This window comes from Lepeophtheirus salmonis, chromosome 14 (assembly GCF_016086655.4).
Source record: "Lepeophtheirus salmonis chromosome 14, UVic_Lsal_1.4, whole genome shotgun sequence".
NCBI classification, from domain to species: Eukaryota; Metazoa; Arthropoda; class Copepoda; order Siphonostomatoida; family Caligidae; genus Lepeophtheirus; species Lepeophtheirus salmonis.
This window is the reverse complement of record NC_052144.2, coordinates 11,184,298-11,207,192: the sequence shown is the minus strand read 5'-3', so window position 1 is coordinate 11,207,192 and position 22,895 is coordinate 11,184,298. Positions and strand designations below refer to the sequence as shown.

General features: G+C 31.7%; 11 protein-coding genes across 11 annotated transcripts; all 11 read left to right on the top strand.

The window, feature by feature from the left end:
- Positions 1 to 97: 97 nt before the first annotated feature.
- On the top strand, positions 98 to 715 carry LOC121129594 (uncharacterized). Its single transcript, XM_040725319.2, has one exon. The coding sequence runs from the start codon at positions 125 to 127 to the stop codon at positions 608 to 610; it is 486 nt and encodes a 161-aa protein (XP_040581253.1). The 5' UTR covers positions 98 to 124; the 3' UTR covers positions 611 to 715.
- Positions 716 to 2,171: 1,456 nt separating this feature from the next.
- On the top strand, positions 2,172 to 2,789 carry LOC121129572 (uncharacterized). The gene has a single exon (XM_040725294.2). The coding sequence runs from the start codon at positions 2,199 to 2,201 to the stop codon at positions 2,682 to 2,684; it is 486 nt and encodes a 161-aa protein (XP_040581228.1). The 5' UTR covers positions 2,172 to 2,198; the 3' UTR covers positions 2,685 to 2,789.
- A 1,455-nt stretch (positions 2,790 to 4,244) lies between these two features.
- LOC121129578 (uncharacterized) lies at positions 4,245 to 4,862 on the top strand. The gene has a single exon (XM_040725298.2). It carries the CDS (start codon positions 4,272 to 4,274, stop codon positions 4,755 to 4,757), a length of 486 nt encoding a protein of 161 aa, XP_040581232.1. The 5' UTR covers positions 4,245 to 4,271; the 3' UTR covers positions 4,758 to 4,862.
- Positions 4,863 to 6,329: 1,467 nt separating this feature from the next.
- Positions 6,330 to 6,938, top strand: LOC121129599 (uncharacterized). Its single transcript, XM_040725325.2, has one exon. The coding sequence runs from the start codon at positions 6,347 to 6,349 to the stop codon at positions 6,830 to 6,832; it is 486 nt and encodes a 161-aa protein (XP_040581259.1). The 5' UTR covers positions 6,330 to 6,346; the 3' UTR covers positions 6,833 to 6,938.
- A 102-nt stretch (positions 6,939 to 7,040) lies between these two features.
- On the top strand, positions 7,041 to 9,014 carry LOC121129580 (uncharacterized). The gene has a single exon (XM_040725300.2). It carries the CDS (start codon positions 8,424 to 8,426, stop codon positions 8,907 to 8,909), a length of 486 nt encoding a protein of 161 aa, XP_040581234.1. The 5' UTR covers positions 7,041 to 8,423; the 3' UTR covers positions 8,910 to 9,014.
- A 1,456-nt stretch (positions 9,015 to 10,470) lies between these two features.
- Positions 10,471 to 11,088, top strand: LOC121129577 (uncharacterized). Its single transcript, XM_040725297.2, has one exon. The coding sequence runs from the start codon at positions 10,498 to 10,500 to the stop codon at positions 10,981 to 10,983; it is 486 nt and encodes a 161-aa protein (XP_040581231.1). The 5' UTR covers positions 10,471 to 10,497; the 3' UTR covers positions 10,984 to 11,088.
- A 1,458-nt stretch (positions 11,089 to 12,546) lies between these two features.
- On the top strand, positions 12,547 to 13,164 carry LOC121129583 (uncharacterized). The gene has a single exon (XM_040725303.2). It carries the CDS (start codon positions 12,574 to 12,576, stop codon positions 13,057 to 13,059), a length of 486 nt encoding a protein of 161 aa, XP_040581237.1. The 5' UTR covers positions 12,547 to 12,573; the 3' UTR covers positions 13,060 to 13,164.
- Positions 13,165 to 14,620: 1,456 nt separating this feature from the next.
- On the top strand, positions 14,621 to 15,238 carry LOC121129579 (uncharacterized). Its single transcript, XM_040725299.2, has one exon. It carries the CDS (start codon positions 14,648 to 14,650, stop codon positions 15,131 to 15,133), a length of 486 nt encoding a protein of 161 aa, XP_040581233.1. The 5' UTR covers positions 14,621 to 14,647; the 3' UTR covers positions 15,134 to 15,238.
- A 1,455-nt stretch (positions 15,239 to 16,693) lies between these two features.
- Positions 16,694 to 17,311, top strand: LOC121129585 (uncharacterized). The gene has a single exon (XM_040725305.2). The coding sequence runs from the start codon at positions 16,721 to 16,723 to the stop codon at positions 17,204 to 17,206; it is 486 nt and encodes a 161-aa protein (XP_040581239.1). The 5' UTR covers positions 16,694 to 16,720; the 3' UTR covers positions 17,207 to 17,311.
- A 1,456-nt stretch (positions 17,312 to 18,767) lies between these two features.
- LOC121129571 (uncharacterized) lies at positions 18,768 to 19,385 on the top strand. Its single transcript, XM_040725293.2, has one exon. The coding sequence runs from the start codon at positions 18,795 to 18,797 to the stop codon at positions 19,278 to 19,280; it is 486 nt and encodes a 161-aa protein (XP_040581227.1). The 5' UTR covers positions 18,768 to 18,794; the 3' UTR covers positions 19,281 to 19,385.
- A 1,458-nt stretch (positions 19,386 to 20,843) lies between these two features.
- Positions 20,844 to 21,461, top strand: LOC121129586 (uncharacterized). Its single transcript, XM_040725306.2, has one exon. It carries the CDS (start codon positions 20,871 to 20,873, stop codon positions 21,354 to 21,356), a length of 486 nt encoding a protein of 161 aa, XP_040581240.1. The 5' UTR covers positions 20,844 to 20,870; the 3' UTR covers positions 21,357 to 21,461.
- Positions 21,462 to 22,895: the final 1,434 nt, after the last annotated feature.

Here is a 22,895-nt window from a genome sequence, read left to right as displayed (position 1 = left end):
AAACGGGTCAAACAAGTAGTAAAGAAGAAGCGTCACAAATTTTCATGTAGCAAGGAATGGATATAAAAAGACAAGATCATCTTCAGTTCATCATCATTTGAAGATCGTTCAGAGTTCCATCAAAATGTTTTTCAAGCTTGCTTCTACTCTTTGTCTTGCCTTTGCCGTTGCTCAAGGAGCTCCATCTGCTCCTTCCTCATATGGAGCACCCCCACCATCCTACGGAGCACCACCACCACCTCCTCCACCTCAACCTGCTTATGGAGCACCAACTGCTCCTCAACCAACCTATGCTGCTGCTGGACAAGCTGAACCTGCTGCCCCTGAACCAACTCCTCCTTATGCTTTCAACTACGCTGTTCTTGATGCTGAATCCGGAAATGACTTCAGTGCTGAGGAACAAGCTGAAGGTGGAATCGTCTCTGGTGAATACAAGGTCAAGCTTGCTGATGGAAAAATCATGACTGTGTCTTATACCGTTGAAGGAGACAGTGGATTCGTTGCTGATATTGTCACTGAACTTCCTGAAGCCTCTACTGGTGATGGTGCTGGATCGGGTTATGGTGCTCCCGCTCCTTTGGCCCAATATCTTCCCTCTTATGCCAAATAAATGATTACTCTATTTTCTTCAATTCACACATAATACATATATTGTTACTATGTACCTATAAGAAAAAACAGACAAAATATAAACATATATTTATTTAAAAACTAATACTTGCCTCATTTTCTTAAAGAGTCTACACTTATCTCCATCGTTTTCATCGATTTCATATTGATTGTTAATGATCTCCCAATATCAGATCCTACTTGAGACAAATTTCATTTATTTCTTATAATTTCATATGCACGAATACAAAGTTTTGAAATGAAATTTGAGATTCTCCTCATTATTACTGGATTTTTTCACAAATATATTTTATATAATTATGAATTCATCAAACTCTTAGATAATCAGCAACGGTTTATCATGAACTTGGTATTTTTACAATTTGTCGGGAATATTGAAATTGAGAAAATGTCAAAAATAATGACCTCCTTTAATGATATGGTACATAGTAGTTTTGAATTGGAACTTCTTTTAAAAAATCAAATGGTTTATGTTAGTGTTACAGAAAAGAAAGGGGTAAACCTAATTTTGTTAAATACTTTAATTATTAGAAGAAATAAATTAAAACAGTATTTAAACTTCTTTAGTAGCTAGAATAAGGACTGAAGAAGAGGGATTCAACAAGATCAAATCTCATTCTTGAAACGAATTTTTGCTTATAGACAGAAAGTATGAGTGTTGTTATAGCCAATTTTTCTATATCAATAACCCATAAATCCATTTTTTATTGAAATATATGGCTTGCAACATAAAAACAAGCGAGAATGATTTTTTTAAAATTGATTATGCATTACATTTCTGTTCTTTAAATAATTTTCTTCAATTTCTATCAACAAATCATTTAGATTCAAATTTAAACAAGCCGAAATTGATTGTCACAATCAAAGAATGAGAAATAGATAGATTTTATTATAAAGGCAAATTTGGTAGCAATACAAGTCTCTTAAATAAAACTATAATTAGAATTCTTGGGTATCTGAACATGTTTGAATACAATGCCTATAATTGACTCACTATGAAAAATTGGGATTTATATATATATGAAGTAAAAAAATATATATTGGAATTTTCTCCTTCGCTTGATTTTGGCTCAAGATTATTTTTATGTTAACGCACAACATATATGTATTTTTGAGTAATTTATGAATTTTGTAAAACAATTCAAAAAGTTGTTATATATATGAACAATATAAAATCCAGAGTTCTTGTTTTTAACCTTAAAAGAAAAACATAAAACGTCAAAACCATTATTGATCCATATCCAAAAATGGTTTATTTTCTAATTTTGCTTTATCAACAGAAGAAATTGCCCTTTCAATTGGAAATGAACTCAACTTAAGTTTTTCCTTGTTAAATCAATCGCAGAAATTCTACTACCCTTGGTATGATTATTATTTAATTCATTGTTGTACGTTTTTGTTTTGTTTTTTGGGTTAAAATTGCCTTAAAATGAGCGCTCGAACAAAACGGGTCAAACAAGTAGTAAAGAAGAAGCGTCACAAATTTTCATGTAGCAAGGAATGGATATAAAAAGACAAGATCATCTTCAGTTCATCATCATTTGAAGATCGTTCAGAGTTCCATCAAAATGTTTTTCAAGCTTGCTTCTACTCTTTGTCTTGCCTTTGCCGTTGCTCAAGGAGCTCCATCTGCTCCTTCCTCATATGGAGCACCCCCACCATCCTACGGAGCACCACCACCACCTCCTCCACCTCAACCTGCTTATGGAGCACCAACTGCTCCTCAACCAACCTATGCTGCTGCTGGACAAGCTGAACCTGCTGCCCCTGAACCAACTCCTCCTTATGCTTTCAACTACGCTGTTCTTGATGCTGAATCCGGAAATGACTTCAGTGCTGAGGAACAAGCTGAAGGTGGAATCGTCTCTGGTGAATACAAGGTCAAGCTTGCTGATGGAAAAATCATGACTGTGTCTTATACCGTTGAAGGAGACAGTGGATTCGTTGCTGATATTGTCACTGAACTTCCTGAAGCCTCTACTGGTGATGGTGCTGGATCGGGTTATGGTGCTCCCGCTCCTTTGGCCCAATATCTTCCCTCTTATGCCAAATAAATGATTACTCTATTTTCTTCAATTCACACATAATACATATATTGTTACTATGTACCTATAAGAAAAAACAGACAAAATATAAACATATATTTATTTAAAAACTAATACTTGCCTCATTTTCTTAAAGAGTCTACACTTATCTCCATCGTTTTCATCGATTTCATATTGATTGTTAATGATCTCCCAATATCAGATCCTACTTGAGACAAATTTCATTTATTTCTTATAATTTCATATGCACGAATACAAAGTTTTGAAATGAAATTTAGATTCTCCTCATTATTACTGGATTTTTTCACAAATATATTTTATATAATTATGAATTCATCAAACTCTTAGATAATCAGCAACGGTTTATCATGAACTTGGTATTTTTACAATTTGTCGGGAATATTGAAATTGAGAAAATGTCAAAAATAATGACCTCCTTTAATGATATGGTACATAGTAGTTTTGAATTGGAACTTCTTTTAAAAATCAAATGGTTTATGTTAGTGTTACAGAAAAGAAAGGGGTAAACCTAATTTTGTTAAATACTTTAATTATTAGAAGAAATAAATTAAAACAGTATTTAAACTTCTTTAGTAGCTAGAATAAGGACTGAAGAAGAGGGATTCAACAAGATCAAATCTCATTCTTGAAACGAATTTTTGCTTATAGACAGAAAGTATGAGTGTTGTTATAGCCAATTTTTCTATATCAATAACCCATAAATCCATTTTTTTATTGAAATATATGGCTTGCAACATAAAAACAAGCGAGAATGATTTTTTTAAAAATTGATTATGCATTACATTTCTGTTCTTTAAATAATTTTCTTCAATTTCTATCAACAAATCATTTAGATTCAAATTTAAACAAGCCGAAATTGATTGTCACAATCAAAGAATGAGAAATAGATAGATTTTATTATAAAGGCAAATTTGGTAGCAATACAAGTCTCTTAAATAAAACTATAATTAGAATTCTTGGGTATCTGAACATGTTTGAATACAATGCCTATAATTGACTCACTATGAAAAATTGGGATTTATATATATATGAAGTAAAAAATATATATTGGAATTTTCTCCTTCGCTTGATTTTGGCTCAAGATTATTTTTATGTTAACGCACAACATATATGTATTTTTGAGTAATTTATGAATTTTGTAAAACAATTCAAAAAGTTGTTATATATATGAACAATATAAAATCCAGAGTTCTTGTTTTTAACCTTAAAAGAAAAACATAAAACGTCAAAACCATTATTGATCCATATCCAAAAATGGTTTATTTTCTAATTTTGCTTTATCAACAGAAGAAATTGCCCTTTCAATTGGAAATGAACTCAACTTAAGTTTTTCCTTGTTAAATCAATCGCAGAAATTCTACTACCCTTGGTATGATTATTATTTAATTCATTGTTGTACGTTTTTGTTTTGTTTTTTGGGTTAAAATTGCCTTAAAATGAGCGCTCGAACAAAACGGGTCAAACAAGTAGTAAAGAAGAAGCGTCACAAATTTTCATGTAGCAAGGAATGGATATAAAAAGACAAGATCATCTTCAGTTCATCATCATTTGAAGATCGTTCAGAGTTCCATCAAAATGTTTTTCAAGCTTGCTTCTACTCTTTGTCTTGCCTTTGCCGTTGCTCAAGGAGCTCCATCTGCTCCTTCCTCATATGGAGCACCCCCACCATCCTACGGAGCACCACCACCACCTCCTCCACCTCAACCTGCTTATGGAGCACCAACTGCTCCTCAACCAACCTATGCTGCTGCTGGACAAGCTGAACCTGCTGCCCCTGAACCAACTCCTCCTTATGCTTTCAACTACGCTGTTCTTGATGCTGAATCCGGAAATGACTTCAGTGCTGAGGAACAAGCTGAAGGTGGAATCGTCTCTGGTGAATACAAGGTCAAGCTTGCTGATGGAAAAATCATGACTGTGTCTTATACCGTTGAAGGAGACAGTGGATTCGTTGCTGATATTGTCACTGAACTTCCTGAAGCCTCTACTGGTGATGGTGCTGGATCGGGTTATGGTGCTCCCGCTCCTTTGGCCCAATATCTTCCCTCTTATGCCAAATAAATGATTACTCTATTTTCTTCAATTCACACATAATACATATATTGTTACTATGTACCTATAAGAAAAAACAGACAAAATATAAACATATATTTATTTAAAAACTAATACTTGCCTCATTTTCTTAAAGAGTCTACACTTATCTCCATCGTTTTCATCGATTTCATATTGATTGTTAATGATCTCCCAATATCAGATCCTACTTGAGACAAATTTCATTTATTTCTTATAATTTCATATGCACGAATACAAAGTTTTGAAATGAAATTTAGATTCTCCTCATTATTACTGGATTTTTTCACAAATATATTTTATATAATTATGAATTCATCAAACTCTTAGATAATCAGCAACGGTTTATCATGAACTTGGTATTTTTACAATTTGTCGGGAATATTGAAATTGAGAAAATGTCAAAAATAATGACCTCCTTTAATGATATGGTACATAGTAGTTTTGAATTGGAACTTCTTTTAAAAATCAAATGGTTTATGTTAGTGTTACAGAAAAGAAAGGGGTAAACCTAATTTTGTTAAATACTTTAATTATTAGAAGAAATAAATTAAAACAGTATTTAAACTTCTTTAGTAGCTAGAATAAGGACTGAAGAAGAGGGATTCAACAAGATCAAATCTCATTCTTGAAACGAATTTTTGCTTATAGACAGAAAGTATGAGTGTTGTTATAGCCAATTTTTCTATATCAATAACCCATAAATCCATTTTTTTATTGAAATATATGGCTTGCAACATAAAAACAAGCGAGAATGATTTTTTTTAAAAATTGATTATGCATTACATTTCTGTTCTTTAAATAATTTTCTTCAATTTCTATCAACAAATCATTTAGATTCAAATTTAAACAAGCCGAAATTGATTGTCACAATCAAAGAATGAGAAATAGATAGATTTTATTATAAAGGCAAATTTGGTAGCAATACAAGTCTCTTAAATAAAACTATAATTAGAATTCTTGGGTATCTGAACATGTTTGAATACAATGCCTATAATTGACTCACTATGAAAAATTGGGATTTATATATATATGAAGTAAAAAAATATATATTGGAATTTTCTCCTTCGCTTGATTTTGGCTCAAGATTATTTTTATGTTAACGCACAACATATATGTATTTTTGAGTAATTTATGAATTTTGTAAAACAATTCAAAAAGTTGTTATATATATGAACAATATAAAATCCAGAGTTCTTGTTTTTAACCTTAAAAGAAAAACATAAAACGTCAAAACCATTATTGATCCATATCCAAAAATGGTTTATTTTCTAATTTTGCTTTATCAACAGAAGAAATTGCCCTTTCAATTGGAAATGAACTCAACTTAAGTTTTTCCTTGTTAAATCAATCGCAGAAATTCTACTACCCTTGGTATGATTATTATTTAATTCATTGTTGTACGTTTTTGTTTTGTTTTTTGGGTTAAAATTGCCTTAAAATGAGCGCTCGAACAAAACGGGTCAAACAAGTAGTAAAGAAGAAGCGTCACAAATTTTCATGTAGCAAGGAATGGATATAAAAAGACAAGATCATCTTCAGTTCATCATCATTTGAAGATCGTTCAGAGTTCCATCAAAATGTTTTTCAAGCTTGCTTCTACTCTTTGTCTTGCCTTTGCCGTTGCTCAAGGAGCTCCATCTGCTCCTTCCTCATATGGAGCACCCCCACCATCCTACGGAGCACCACCACCACCTCCTCCACCTCAACCTGCTTATGGAGCACCAACTGCTCCTCAACCAACCTATGCTGCTGCTGGACAAGCTGAACCTGCTGCCCCTGAACCAACTCCTCCTTATGCTTTCAACTACGCTGTTCTTGATGCTGAATCCGGAAATGACTTCAGTGCTGAGGAACAAGCTGAAGGTGGAATCGTCTCTGGTGAATACAAGGTCAAGCTTGCTGATGGAAAAATCATGACTGTGTCTTATACCGTTGAAGGAGACAGTGGATTCGTTGCTGATATTGTCACTGAACTTCCTGAAGCCTCTACTGGTGATGGTGCTGGATCGGGTTATGGTGCTCCCGCTCCTTTGGCCCAATATCTTCCCTCTTATGCCAAATAAATGATTACTCTATTTTCTTCAATTCACACATAATACATATATTGTTACTATGTACCTATAAGAAAAAAACAGACAAAATATAAACATATATTTATTTAAAAACTAATACTTGCCTCATTTTCTTAAAGAGTCTACACTTATCTCCATCGTTTTCATCGATTTCATATTGATTGTTAATGATCTCCCAATATCAGATCCTACTTGAGACAAATTTCATTTATTTCTTATAATTTCATATGCACGAATACAAAGTTTTGAAATGAAATTTAGATTCTCCTCATTATTACTGGATTTTTTCACAAATATATTTTATATAATTATGAATTCATCAAACTCTTAGATAATCAGCAACGGTTTATCATGAACTTGGTATTTTTACAATTTGTCGGGAATATTGAAATTGAGAAAATGTCAAAAATAATGACCTCCTTTAATGATATGGTACATAGTAGTTTTGAATTGGAACTTCTTTTAAAAATCAAATGGTTTATGTTAGTGTTACAGAAAAGAAAGGGGTAAACCTAATTTTGTTAAATACTTTAATTATTAGAAGAAATAAATTAAAACAGTATTTAAACTTCTTTAGTAGCTAGAATAAGGACTGAAGAAGAGGGATTCAACAAGATCAAATCTCATTCTTGAAACGAATTTTTGCTTATAGACAGAAAGTATGAGTGTTGTTATAGCCAATTTTTCTATATCAATAACCCATAAATCCATTTTTTTTATTGAAATATATGGCTTGCAACATAAAAACAAGCGAGAATGATTTTTTTTTAAAATTGATTATGCATTACATTTCTGTTCTTTAAATAATTTTCTTCAATTTCTATCAACAAATCATTTAGATTCAAATTTAAACAAGCCGAAATTGATTGTCACAATCAAAGAATGAGAAATAGATAGATTTTATTATAAAGGCAAATTTGGTAGCAATACAAGTCTCTTAAATAAAACTATAATTAGAATTCTTGGGTATCTGAACATGTTTGAATACAATGCCTATAATTGACTCACTATGAAAAATTGGGATTTATATATATATGAAGTAAAAAAATATATATTGGAATTTTCTCCTTCGCTTGATTTTGGCTCAAGATTATTTTTATGTTAACGCACAACATATATGTATTTTTGAGTAATTTATGAATTTTGTAAAACAATTCAAAAAGTTGTTATATATATGAACAATATAAAATCCAGAGTTCTTGTTTTTAACCTTAAAAGAAAAACATAAAACGTCAAAACCATTATTGATCCATATCCAAAAATGGTTTATTTTCTAATTTTGCTTTATCAACAGAAGAAATTGCCCTTTCAATTGGAAATGAACTCAACTTAAGTTTTTCCTTGTTAAATCAATCGCAGAAATTCTACTACCCTTGGTATGATTATTATTTAATTCATTGTTGTACGTTTTTGTTTTGTTTTTTGGGTTAAAATTGCCTTAAAATGAGCGCTCGAACAAAACGGGTCAAACAAGTAGTAAAGAAGAAGCGTCACAAATTTTCATGTAGCAAGGAATGGATATAAAAAGACAAGATCATCTTCAGTTCATCATCATTTGAAGATCGTTCAGAGTTCCATCAAAATGTTTTTCAAGCTTGCTTCTACTCTTTGTCTTGCCTTTGCCGTTGCTCAAGGAGCTCCATCTGCTCCTTCCTCATATGGAGCACCCCCACCATCCTACGGAGCACCACCACCACCTCCTCCACCTCAACCTGCTTATGGAGCACCAACTGCTCCTCAACCAACCTATGCTGCTGCTGGACAAGCTGAACCTGCTGCCCCTGAACCAACTCCTCCTTATGCTTTCAACTACGCTGTTCTTGATGCTGAATCCGGAAATGACTTCAGTGCTGAGGAACAAGCTGAAGGTGGAATCGTCTCTGGTGAATACAAGGTCAAGCTTGCTGATGGAAAAATCATGACTGTGTCTTATACCGTTGAAGGAGACAGTGGATTCGTTGCTGATATTGTCACTGAACTTCCTGAAGCCTCTACTGGTGATGGTGCTGGATCGGGTTATGGTGCTCCCGCTCCTTTGGCCCAATATCTTCCCTCTTATGCCAAATAAATGATTACTCTATTTTCTTCAATTCACACATAATACATATATTGTTACTATGTACCTATAAGAAAAAACAGACAAAATATAAACATATATTTATTTAAAAACTAATACTTGCCTCATTTTCTTAAAGAGTCTACACTTATCTCCATCGTTTTCATCGATTTCATATTGATTGTTAATGATCTCCCAATATCAGATCCTACTTGAGACAAATTTCATTTATTTCTTATAATTTCATATGCACGAATACAAAGTTTTGAAATGAAATTTAGATTCTCCTCATTATTACTGGATTTTTTCACAAATATATTTTATATAATTATGAATTCATCAAACTCTTAGATAATCAGCAACGGTTTATCATGAACTTGGTATTTTTACAATTTGTCGGGAATATTGAAATTGAGAAAATGTCAAAAATAATGACCTCCTTTAATGATATGGTACATAGTAGTTTTGAATTGGAACTTCTTTTAAAAATCAAATGGTTTATGTTAGTGTTACAGAAAAGAAAGGGGTAAACCTAATTTTGTTAAATACTTTAATTATTAGAAGAAATAAATTAAAACAGTATTTAAACTTCTTTAGTAGCTAGAATAAGGACTGAAGAAGAGGGATTCAACAAGATCAAATCTCATTCTTGAAACGAATTTTTGCTTATAGACAGAAAGTATGAGTGTTGTTATAGCCAATTTTTCTATATCAATAACCCATAAATCCATTTTTTTATTGAAATATATGGCTTGCAACATAAAAACAAGCGAGAATGATTTTTTTTAAAATTGATTATGCATTACATTTCTGTTCTTTAAATAATTTTCTTCAATTTCTATCAACAAATCATTTAGATTCAAATTTAAACAAGCCGAAATTGATTGTCACAATCAAAGAATGAGAAATAGATAGATTTTATTATAAAGGCAAATTTGGTAGCAATACAAGTCTCTTAAATAAAACTATAATTAGAATTCTTGGGTATCTGAACATGTTTGAATACAATGCCTATAATTGACTCACTATGAAAAATTGGGATTTATATATATATGAAGTAAAAAAATATATATTGGAATTTTCTCCTTCGCTTGATTTTGGCTCAAGATTATTTTTATGTTAACGCACAACATATATGTATTTTTGAGTAATTTATGAATTTTGTAAAACAATTCAAAAAGTTGTTATATATATGAACAATATAAAATCCAGAGTTCTTGTTTTTAACCTTAAAAGAAAAACATAAAACGTCAAAACCATTATTGATCCATATCCAAAAATGGTTTATTTTCTAATTTTGCTTTATCAACAGAAGAAATTGCCCTTTCAATTGGAAATGAACTCAACTTAAGTTTTTCCTTGTTAAATCAATCGCAGAAATTCTACTACCCTTGGTATGATTATTATTTAATTCATTGTTGTACGTTTTTGTTTTGTTTTTTGGGTTAAAATTGCCTTAAAATGAGCGCTCGAACAAAACGGGTCAAACAAGTAGTAAAGAAGAAGCGTCACAAATTTTCATGTAGCAAGGAATGGATATAAAAAGACAAGATCATCTTCAGTTCATCATCATTTGAAGATCGTTCAGAGTTCCATCAAAATGTTTTTCAAGCTTGCTTCTACTCTTTGTCTTGCCTTTGCCGTTGCTCAAGGAGCTCCATCTGCTCCTTCCTCATATGGAGCACCCCCACCATCCTACGGAGCACCACCACCACCTCCTCCACCTCAACCTGCTTATGGAGCACCAACTGCTCCTCAACCAACCTATGCTGCTGCTGGACAAGCTGAACCTGCTGCCCCTGAACCAACTCCTCCTTATGCTTTCAACTACGCTGTTCTTGATGCTGAATCCGGAAATGACTTCAGTGCTGAGGAACAAGCTGAAGGTGGAATCGTCTCTGGTGAATACAAGGTCAAGCTTGCTGATGGAAAAATCATGACTGTGTCTTATACCGTTGAAGGAGACAGTGGATTCGTTGCTGATATTGTCACTGAACTTCCTGAAGCCTCTACTGGTGATGGTGCTGGATCGGGTTATGGTGCTCCCGCTCCTTTGGCCCAATATCTTCCCTCTTATGCCAAATAAATGATTACTCTATTTTCTTCAATTCACACATAATACATATATTGTTACTATGTACCTATAAGAAAAAACAGACAAAATATAAACATATATTTATTTAAAAACTAATACTTGCCTCATTTTCTTAAAGAGTCTACACTTATCTCCATCGTTTTCATCGATTTCATATTGATTGTTAATGATCTCCCAATATCAGATCCTACTTGAGACAAATTTCATTTATTTCTTATAATTTCATATGCACGAATACAAAGTTTTGAAATGAAATTGAGATTCTCCTCATTATTACTGGATTTTTTCACAAATATATTTTATATAATTATGAATTCATCAAACTCTTAGATAATCAGCAACGGTTTATCATGAACTTGGTATTTTTACAATTTGTCGGGAATATTGAAATTGAGAAAATGTCAAAAATAATGACCTCCTTTAATGATATGGTACATAGTAGTTTTGAATTGGAACTTCTTTTAAAAATCAAATGGTTTATGTTAGTGTTACAGAAAAGAAAGGGGTAAACCTAATTTTGTTAAATACTTTAATTATTAGAAGAAATAAATTAAAACAGTATTTAAACTTCTTTAGTAGCTAGAATAAGGACTGAAGAAGAGGGATTCAACAAGATCAAATCTCATTCTTGAAACGAATTTTTGCTTATAGACAGAAAGTATGAGTGTTGTTATAGCCAATTTTTCTATATCAATAACCCATAAATCCATTTTTTTATTGAAATATATGGCTTGCAACATAAAAACAAGCGAGAATGATTTTTTTTTAAAAATTGATTATGCATTACATTTCTGTTCTTTAAATAATTTTCTTCAATTTCTATCAACAAATCATTTAGATTCAAATTTAAACAAGCCGAAATTGATTGTCACAATCAAAGAATGAGAAATAGATAGATTTTATTATAAAGGCAAATTTGGTAGCAATACAAGTCTCTTAAATAAAACTATAATTAGAATTCTTGGGTATCTGAACATGTTTGAATACAATGCCTATAATTGACTCACTATGAAAAATTGGGATTTATATATATATGAAGTAAAAAAATATATATTGGAATTTTCTCCTTCGCTTGATTTTGGCTCAAGATTATTTTTATGTTAACGCACAACATATATGTATTTTTGAGTAATTTATGAATTTTGTAAAACAATTCAAAAAGTTGTTATATATATGAACAATATAAAATCCAGAGTTCTTGTTTTTAACCTTAAAAGAAAAACATAAAACGTCAAAACCATTATTGATCCATATCCAAAAATGGTTTATTTTCTAATTTTGCTTTATCAACAGAAGAAATTGCCCTTTCAATTGGAAATGAACTCAACTTAAGTTTTTCCTTGTTAAATCAATCGCAGAAATTCTACTACCCTTGGTATGATTATTATTTAATTCATTGTTGTACGTTTTTGTTTTGTTTTTTGGGTTAAAATTGCCTTAAAATGAGCGCTCGAACAAAACGGGTCAAACAAGTAGTAAAGAAGAAGCGTCACAAATTTTCATGTAGCAAGGAATGGATATAAAAAGACAAGATCATCTTCAGTTCATCATCATTTGAAGATCGTTCAGAGTTCCATCAAAATGTTTTTCAAGCTTGCTTCTACTCTTTGTCTTGCCTTTGCCGTTGCTCAAGGAGCTCCATCTGCTCCTTCCTCATATGGAGCACCCCCACCATCCTACGGAGCACCACCACCACCTCCTCCACCTCAACCTGCTTATGGAGCACCAACTGCTCCTCAACCAACCTATGCTGCTGCTGGACAAGCTGAACCTGCTGCCCCTGAACCAACTCCTCCTTATGCTTTCAACTACGCTGTTCTTGATGCTGAATCCGGAAATGACTTCAGTGCTGAGGAACAAGCTGAAGGTGGAATCGTCTCTGGTGAATACAAGGTCAAGCTTGCTGATGGAAAAATCATGACTGTGTCTTATACCGTTGAAGGAGACAGTGGATTCGTTGCTGATATTGTCACTGAACTTCCTGAAGCCTCTACTGGTGATGGTGCTGGATCGGGTTATGGTGCTCCCGCTCCTTTGGCCCAATATCTTCCCTCTTATGCCAAATAAATGATTACTCTATTTTCTTCAATTCACACATAATACATATATTGTTACTATGTACCTATAAGAAAAAACAGACAAAATATAAACATATATTTATTTAAAAACTAATACTTGCCTCATTTTCTTAAAGAGTCTACACTTATCTCCATCGTTTTCATCGATTTCATATTGATTGTTAATGATCTCCCAATATCAGATCCTACTTGAGACAAATTTCATTTATTTCTTATAATTTCATATGCACGAATACAAAGTTTTGAAATGAAATTGAGATTCTCCTCATTATTACTGGATTTTTTCACAAATATATTTTATATAATTATGAATTCATCAAACTCTTAGATAATCAGCAACGGTTTATCATGAACTTGGTATTTTTACAATTTGTCGGGAATATTGAAATTGAGAAAATGTCAAAAATAATGACCTCCTTTAATGATATGGTACATAGTAGTTTTGAATTGGAACTTCTTTTAAAAATCAAATGGTTTATGTTAGTGTTACAGAAAAGAAAGGGGTAAACCTAATTTTGTTAAATACTTTAATTATTAGAAGAAATAAATTAAAACAGTATTTAAACTTCTTTAGTAGCTAGAATAAGGACTGAAGAAGAGGGATTCAACAAGATCAAATCTCATTCTTGAAACGAATTTTTGCTTATAGACAGAAAGTATGAGTGTTGTTATAGCCAATTTTTCTATATCAATAACCCATAAATCCATTTTTTTATTGAAATATATGGCTTGCAACATAAAAACAAGCGAGAATGATTTTTTTTTAAATTGATTATGCATTACATTTCTGTTCTTTAAATAATTTTCTTCAATTTCTATCAACAAATCATTTAGATTCAAATTTAAACAAGCCGAAATTGATTGTCACAATCAAAGAATGAGAAATAGATAGATTTTATTATAAAGGCAAATTTGGTAGCAATACAAGTCTCTTAAATAAAACTATAATTAGAATTCTTGGGTATCTGAACATGTTTGAATACAATGCCTATAATTGACTCACTATGAAAAATTGGGATTTATATATATATGAAGTAAAAAAATATATATTGGAATTTTCTCCTTCGCTTGATTTTGGCTCAAGATTATTTTTATGTTAACGCACAACATATATGTATTTTTGAGTAATTTATGAATTTTGTAAAACAATTCAAAAAGTTGTTATATATATGAACAATATAAAATCCAGAGTTCTTGTTTTTAACCTTAAAAGAAAAACATAAAACGTCAAAACCATTATTGATCCATATCCAAAAATGGTTTATTTTCTAATTTTGCTTTATCAACAGAAGAAATTGCCCTTTCAATTGGAAATGAACTCAACTTAAGTTTTTCCTTGTTAAATCAATCGCAGAAATTCTACTACCCTTGGTATGATTATTATTTAATTCATTGTTGTACGTTTTTGTTTTGTTTTTTGGGTTAAAATTGCCTTAAAATGAGCGCTCGAACAAAACGGGTCAAACAAGTAGTAAAGAAGAAGCGTCACAAATTTTCATGTAGCAAGGAATGGATATAAAAAGACAAGATCATCTTCAGTTCATCATCATTTGAAGATCGTTCAGAGTTCCATCAAAATGTTTTTCAAGCTTGCTTCTACTCTTTGTCTTGCCTTTGCCGTTGCTCAAGGAGCTCCATCTGCTCCTTCCTCATATGGAGCACCCCCACCATCCTACGGAGCACCACCACCACCTCCTCCACCTCAACCTGCTTATGGAGCACCAACTGCTCCTCAACCAACCTATGCTGCTGCTGGACAAGCTGAACCTGCTGCCCCTGAACCAACTCCTCCTTATGCTTTCAACTACGCTGTTCTTGATGCTGAATCCGGAAATGACTTCAGTGCTGAGGAACAAGCTGAAGGTGGAATCGTCTCTGGTGAATACAAGGTCAAGCTTGCTGATGGAAAAATCATGACTGTGTCTTATACCGTTGAAGGAGACAGTGGATTCGTTGCTGATATTGTCACTGAACTTCCTGAAGCCTCTACTGGTGATGGTGCTGGATCGGGTTATGGTGCTCCCGCTCCTTTGGCCCAATATCTTCCCTCTTATGCCAAATAAATGATTACTCTATTTTCTTCAATTCACACATAATACATATATTGTTACTATGTACCTATAAGAAAAAACAGACAAAATATAAACATATATTTATTTAAAAACTAATACTTGCCTCATTTTCTTAAAGAGTCTACACTTATCTCCATCGTTTTCATCGATTTCATATTGATTGTTAATGATCTCCCAATATCAGATCCTACTTGAGACAAATTTCATTTATTTCTTATAATTTCATATGCACGAATACAAAGTTTTGAAATGAAATTGAGATTCTCCTCATTATTACTGGATTTTTTCACAAATATATTTTATATAATTATGAATTCATCAAACTCTTAGATAATCAGCAACGGTTTATCATGAACTTGGTATTTTTACAATTTGTCGGGAATATTGAAATTGAGAAAATGTCAAAAATAATGACCTCCTTTAATGATATGGTACATAGTAGTTTTGAATTGGAACTTCTTTTAAAAATCAAATGGTTTATGTTAGTGTTACAGAAAAGAAAGGGGTAAACCTAATTTTGTTAAATACTTTAATTATTAGAAGAAATAAATTAAAACAGTATTTAAACTTCTTTAGTAGCTAGAATAAGGACTGAAGAAGAGGGATTCAACAAGATCAAATCTCATTCTTGAAACGAATTTTTGCTTATAGACAGAAAGTATGAGTGTTGTTATAGCCAATTTTTCTATATCAATAACCCATAAATCCATTTTTTTTATTGAAATATATGGCTTGCAACATAAAAACAAGCGAGAATGATTTTTTTAAATTGATTATGCATTACATTTCTGTTCTTTAAATAATTTTCTTCAATTTCTATCAACAAATCATTTAGATTCAAATTTAAACAAGCCGAAATTGATTGTCACAATCAAAGAATGAGAAATAGATAGATTTTATTATAAAGGCAAATTTGGTAGCAATACAAGTCTCTTAAATAAAACTATAATTAGAATTCTTGGGTATCTGAACATGTTTGAATACAATGCCTATAATTGACTCACTATGAAAAATTGGGATTTATATATATATGAAGTAAAAAAATATATATTGGAATTTTCTCCTTCGCTTGATTTTGGCTCAAGATTATTTTTATGTTAACGCACAACATATATGTATTTTTGAGTAATTTATGAATTTTGTAAAACAATTCAAAAAGTTGTTATATATATGAACAATATAAAATCCAGAGTTCTTGTTTTTAACCTTAAAAGAAAAACATAAAACGTCAAAACCATTATTGATCCATATCCAAAAATGGTTTATTTTCTAATTTTGCTTTATCAACAGAAGAAATTGCCCTTTCAATTGGAAATGAACTCAACTTAAGTTTTTCCTTGTTAAATCAATCGCAGAAATTCTACTACCCTTGGTATGATTATTATTTAATTCATTGTTGTACGTTTTTGTTTTGTTTTTTGGGTTAAAATTGCCTTAAAATGAGCGCTCGAACAAAACGGGTCAAACAAGTAGTAAAGAAGAAGCGTCACAAATTTTCATGTAGCAAGGAATGGATATAAAAAGACAAGATCATCTTCAGTTCATCATCATTTGAAGATCGTTCAGAGTTCCATCAAAATGTTTTTCAAGCTTGCTTCTACTCTTTGTCTTGCCTTTGCCGTTGCTCAAGGAGCTCCATCTGCTCCTTCCTCATATGGAGCACCCCCACCATCCTACGGAGCACCACCACCACCTCCTCCACCTCAACCTGCTTATGGAGCACCAACTGCTCCTCAACCAACCTATGCTGCTGCTGGACAAGCTGAACCTGCTGCCCCTGAACCAACTCCTCCTTATGCTTTCAACTACGCTGTTCTTGATGCTGAATCCGGAAATGACTTCAGTGCTGAGGAACAAGCTGAAGGTGGAATCGTCTCTGGTGAATACAAGGTCAAGCTTGCTGATGGAAAAATCATGACTGTGTCTTATACCGTTGAAGGAGACAGTGGATTCGTTGCTGATATTGTCACTGAACTTCCTGAAGCCTCTACTGGTGATGGTGCTGGATCGGGTTATGGTGCTCCCGCTCCTTTGGCCCAATATCTTCCCTCTTATGCCAAATAAATGATTACTCTATTTTCTTCAATTCACACATAATACATATATTGTTACTATGTACCTATAAGAAAAAACAGACAAAATATAAACATATATTTATTTAAAAACTAATACTTGCCTCATTTTCTTAAAGAGTCTACACTTATCTCCATCGTTTTCATCGATTTCATATTGATTGTTAATGATCTCCCAATATCAGATCCTACTTGAGACAAATTTCATTTATTTCTTATAATTTCATATGCACGAATACAAAGTTTTGAAATGAAATTGAGATTCTCCTCATTATTACTGGATTTTTTCACAAATATATTTTATATAATTATGAATTCATCAAACTCTTAGATAATCAGCAACGGTTTATCATGAACTTGGTATTTTTACAATTTGTCGGGAATATTGAAATTGAGAAAATGTCAAAAATAATGACCTCCTTTAATGATATGGTACATAGTAGTTTTGAATTGGAACTTCTTTTAAAAATCAAATGGTTTATGTTAGTGTTACAGAAAAGAAAGGGGTAAACCTAATTTTGTTAAATACTTTAATTATTAGAAGAAATAAATTAAAACAGTATTTAAACTTCTTTAGTAGCTAGAATAAGGACTGAAGAAGAGGGATTCAACAAGATCAAATCTCATTCTTGAAACGAATTTTTGCTTATAGACAGAAAGTATGAGTGTTGTTATAGCCAATTTTTCTATATCAATAACCCATAAATCCATTTTTTTATTGAAATATATGGCTTGCAACATAAAAACAAGCGAGAATGATTTTTTTAAAAATTGATTATGCATTACATTTCTGTTCTTTAAATAATTTTCTTCAATTTCTATCAACAAATCATTTAGATTCAAATTTAAACAAGCCGAAATTGATTGTCACAATCAAAGAATGAGAAATAGATAGATTTTATTATAAAGGCAAATTTGGTAGCAATACAAGTCTCTTAAATAAAACTATAATTAGAATTCTTGGGTATCTGAACATGTTTGAATACAATGCCTATAATTGACTCACTATGAAAAATTGGGATTTATATATATATGAAGTAAAAAAATATATATTGGAATTTTCTCCTTCGCTTGATTTTGGCTCAAGATTATTTTTATGTTAACGCACAACATATATGTATTTTTGAGTAATTTATGAATTTTGTAAAACAATTCAAAAAGTTGTTATATATATGAACAATATAAAATCCAGAGTTCTTGTTTTTAACCTTAAAAGAAAAACATAAAACGTCAAAACCATTATTGATCCATATCCAAAAATGGTTTATTTTCTAATTTTGCTTTATCAACAGAAGAAATTGCCCTTTCAATTGGAAATGAACTCAACTTAAGTTTTTCCTTGTTAAATCAATCGCAGAAATTCTACTACCCTTGGTATGATTATTATTTAATTCATTGTTGTACGTTTTTGTTTTGTTTTTTGGGTTAAAATTGCCTTAAAATGAGCGCTCGAACAAAACGGGTCAAACAAGTAGTAAAGAAGAAGCGTCACAAATTTTCATGTAGCAAGGAATGGATATAAAAAGACAAGATCATCTTCAGTTCATCATCATTTGAAGATCGTTCAGAGTTCCATCAAAATGTTTTTCAAGCTTGCTTCTACTCTTTGTCTTGCCTTTGCCGTTGCTCAAGGAGCTCCATCTGCTCCTTCCTCATATGGAGCACCCCCACCATCCTACGGAGCACCACCACCACCTCCTCCACCTCAACCTGCTTATGGAGCACCAACTGCTCCTCAACCAACCTATGCTGCTGCTGGACAAGCTGAACCTGCTGCCCCTGAACCAACTCCTCCTTATGCTTTCAACTACGCTGTTCTTGATGCTGAATCCGGAAATGACTTCAGTGCTGAGGAACAAGCTGAAGGTGGAATCGTCTCTGGTGAATACAAGGTCAAGCTTGCTGATGGAAAAATCATGACTGTGTCTTATACCGTTGAAGGAGACAGTGGATTCGTTGCTGATATTGTCACTGAACTTCCTGAAGCCTCTACTGGTGATGGTGCTGGATCGGGTTATGGTGCTCCCGCTCCTTTGGCCCAATATCTTCCCTCTTATGCCAAATAAATGATTACTCTATTTTCTTCAATTCACACATAATACATATATTGTTACTATGTACCTATAAGAAAAAACAGACAAAATATAAACATATATTTATTTAAAAACTAATACTTGCCTCATTTTCTTAAAGAGTCTACACTTATCTCCATCGTTTTCATCGATTTCATATTGATTGTTAATGATCTCCCAATATCAGATCCTACTTGAGACAAATTTCATTTATTTCTTATAATTTCATATGCACGAATACAAAGTTTTGAAATGAAATTTAGATTCTCCTCATTATTACTGGATTTTTTCACAAATATATTTTATATAATTATGAATTCATCAAACTCTTAGATAATCAGCAACGGTTTATCATGAACTTGGTATTTTTACAATTTGTCGGGAATATTGAAATTGAGAAAATGTCAAAAATAATGACCTCCTTTAATGATATGGTACATAGTAGTTTTGAATTGGAACTTCTTTTAAAAATCAAATGGTTTATGTTAGTGTTACAGAAAAGAAAGGGGTAAACCTAATTTTGTTAAATACTTTAATTATTAGAAGAAATAAATTAAAACAGTATTTAAACTTCTTTAGTAGCTAGAATAAGGACTGAAGAAGAGGGATTCAACAAGATCAAATCTCATTCTTGAAACGAATTTTTGCTTATAGACAGAAAGTATGAGTGTTGTTATAGCCAATTTTTCTATATCAATAACCCATAAATCCATTTTTTTTTATTGAAATATATGGCTTGCAACATAAAAACAAGCGAGAATGATTTTTTTAAAAATTGATTATGCATTACATTTCTGTTCTTTAAATAATTTTCTTCAATTTCTATCAACAAATCATTTAGATTCAAATTTAAACAAGCCGAAATTGATTGTCACAATCAAAGAATGAGAAATAGATAGATTTTATTATAAAGGCAAATTTGGTAGCAATACAAGTCTCTTAAATAAAACTATAATTAGAATTCTTGGGTATCTGAACATGTTTGAATACAATGCCTATAATTGACTCACTATGAAAAATTGGGATTTATATATATATGAAGTAAAAAAATATATATTGGAATTTTCTCCTTCGCTTGATTTTGGCTCAAGATTATTTTTATGTTAACGCACAACATATATGTATTTTTGAGTAATTTATGAATTTTGTAAAACAATTCAAAAAGTTGTTATATATATGAACAATATAAAATCCAGAGTTCTTGTTTTTAACCTTAAAAGAAAAACATAAAACGTCAAAACCATTATTGATCCATATCCAAAAATGGTTTATTTTCTAATTTTGCTTTATCAACAGAAGAAATTGCCCTTTCAATTGGAAATGAACTCAACTTAAGTTTTTCCTTGTTAAATCAATCGCAGAAATTCTACTACCCTTGGTATGATTATTATTTAATTCATTGTTGTACGTTTTTGTTTTGTTTTTTGGGTTAAAATTGCCTTAAAATGAGCGCTCGAACAAAACGGGTCAAACAAGTAGTAAAGAAGAAGCGTCACAAATTTTCATGTAGCAAGGAATGGATATAAAAAGACAAGATCATCTTCAGTTCATCATCATTTGAAGATCGTTCAGAGTTCCATCAAAATGTTTTTCAAGCTTGCTTCTACTCTTTGTCTTGCCTTTGCCGTTGCTCAAGGAGCTCCATCTGCTCCTTCCTCATATGGAGCACCCCCACCATCCTACGGAGCACCACCACCACCTCCTCCACCTCAACCTGCTTATGGAGCACCAACTGCTCCTCAACCAACCTATGCTGCTGCTGGACAAGCTGAACCTGCTGCCCCTGAACCAACTCCTCCTTATGCTTTCAACTACGCTGTTCTTGATGCTGAATCCGGAAATGACTTCAGTGCTGAGGAACAAGCTGAAGGTGGAATCGTCTCTGGTGAATACAAGGTCAAGCTTGCTGATGGAAAAATCATGACTGTGTCTTATACCGTTGAAGGAGACAGTGGATTCGTTGCTGATATTGTCACTGAACTTCCTGAAGCCTCTACTGGTGATGGTGCTGGATCGGGTTATGGTGCTCCCGCTCCTTTGGCCCAATATCTTCCCTCTTATGCCAAATAAATGATTACTCTATTTTCTTCAATTCACACATAATACATATATTGTTACTATGTACCTATAAGAAAAAACAGACAAAATATAAACATATATTTATTTAAAAACTAATACTTGCCTCATTTTCTTAAAGAGTCTACACTTATCTCCATCGTTTTCATCGATTTCATATTGATTGTTAATGATCTCCCAATATCAGATCCTACTTGAGACAAATTTCATTTATTTCTTATAATTTCATATGCACGAATACAAAGTTTTGAAATGAAATTGAGATTCTCCTCATTATTACTGGATTTTTTCACAAATATATTTTATATAATTATGAATTCATCAAACTCTTAGATAATCAGCAACGGTTTATCATGAACTTGGTATTTTTACAATTTGTCGGGAATATTGAAATTGAGAAAATGTCAAAAATAATGACCTCCTTTAATGATATGGTACATAGTAGTTTTGAATTGGAACTTCTTTTAAAAATCAAATGGTTTATGTTAGTGTTACAGAAAAGAAAGGGGTAAACCTAATTTTGTTAAATACTTTAATTATTAGAAGAAATAAATTAAAACAGTATTTAAACTTCTTTAGTAGCTAGAATAAGGACTGAAGAAGAGGGATTCAACAAGATCAAATCTCATTCTTGAAACGAATTTTTGCTTATAGACAGAAAGTATGAGTGTTGTTATAGCCAATTTTTCTATATCAATAACCCATAAATCCATTTTTTTATTGAAATATATGGCTTGCAACATAAAAACAAGCGAGAATGATTTTTTTTAAAAATTGATTATGCATTACATTTCTGTTCTTTAAATAATTTTCTTCAATTTCTATCAACAAATCATTTAGATTCAAATTTAAACAAGCCGAAATTGATTGTCACAATCAAAGAATGAGAAATAGATAGATTTTATTATAAAGGCAAATTTGGTAGCAATACAAGTCTCTTAAATAAAACTATAATTAGAATTCTTGGGTATCTGAACATGTTTGAATACAATGCCTATAATTGACTCACTATGAAAAATTGGGATTTATATATATATGAAGTAAAAAAATATATATTGGAATTTTCTCCTTCGCTTGATTTTGGCTCAAGATTATTTTTATGTTAACGCACAACATATATGTATTTTTGAGTAATTTATGAATTTTGTAAAACAATTCAAAAAGTTGTTATATATATGAACAATATAAAATCCAGAGTTCTTGTTTTTAACCTTAAAAGAAAAACATAAAACGTCAAAACCATTATTGATCCATATCCAAAAATGGTTTATTTTCTAATTTTGCTTTATCAACAGAAGAAATTGCCCTTTCAATTGGAAATGAACTCAACTTAAGTTTTTCCTTGTTAAATCAATCGCAGAAATTCTACTACCCTTGGTATGATTATTATTTAATTCATTGTTGTACGTTTTTGTTTTGTTTTTTGGGTTAAAATTGCCTTAAAATGAGCGCTCGAACAAAACGGGTCAAACAAGTAGTAAAGAAGAAGCGTCACAAATTTTCATGTAGCAAGGAATGGATATAAAAAGACAA

Coding starts and splice junctions, on each gene's coding strand:
- LOC121129572 (XM_040725294.2), top strand. CDS start 2,199: ATGTTTTTCAAGCTTGCTTCTACTCTTTGTCTTGCCTTTGCCGTTGCT.
- LOC121129586 (XM_040725306.2), top strand. CDS start 20,871: ATGTTTTTCAAGCTTGCTTCTACTCTTTGTCTTGCCTTTGCCGTTGCT.
- LOC121129580 (XM_040725300.2), top strand. CDS start 8,424: ATGTTTTTCAAGCTTGCTTCTACTCTTTGTCTTGCCTTTGCCGTTGCT.
- LOC121129583 (XM_040725303.2), top strand. CDS start 12,574: ATGTTTTTCAAGCTTGCTTCTACTCTTTGTCTTGCCTTTGCCGTTGCT.
- LOC121129579 (XM_040725299.2), top strand. CDS start 14,648: ATGTTTTTCAAGCTTGCTTCTACTCTTTGTCTTGCCTTTGCCGTTGCT.
- LOC121129571 (XM_040725293.2), top strand. CDS start 18,795: ATGTTTTTCAAGCTTGCTTCTACTCTTTGTCTTGCCTTTGCCGTTGCT.
- LOC121129594 (XM_040725319.2), top strand. CDS start 125: ATGTTTTTCAAGCTTGCTTCTACTCTTTGTCTTGCCTTTGCCGTTGCT.
- LOC121129585 (XM_040725305.2), top strand. CDS start 16,721: ATGTTTTTCAAGCTTGCTTCTACTCTTTGTCTTGCCTTTGCCGTTGCT.
- LOC121129599 (XM_040725325.2), top strand. CDS start 6,347: ATGTTTTTCAAGCTTGCTTCTACTCTTTGTCTTGCCTTTGCCGTTGCT.
- LOC121129577 (XM_040725297.2), top strand. CDS start 10,498: ATGTTTTTCAAGCTTGCTTCTACTCTTTGTCTTGCCTTTGCCGTTGCT.
- LOC121129578 (XM_040725298.2), top strand. CDS start 4,272: ATGTTTTTCAAGCTTGCTTCTACTCTTTGTCTTGCCTTTGCCGTTGCT.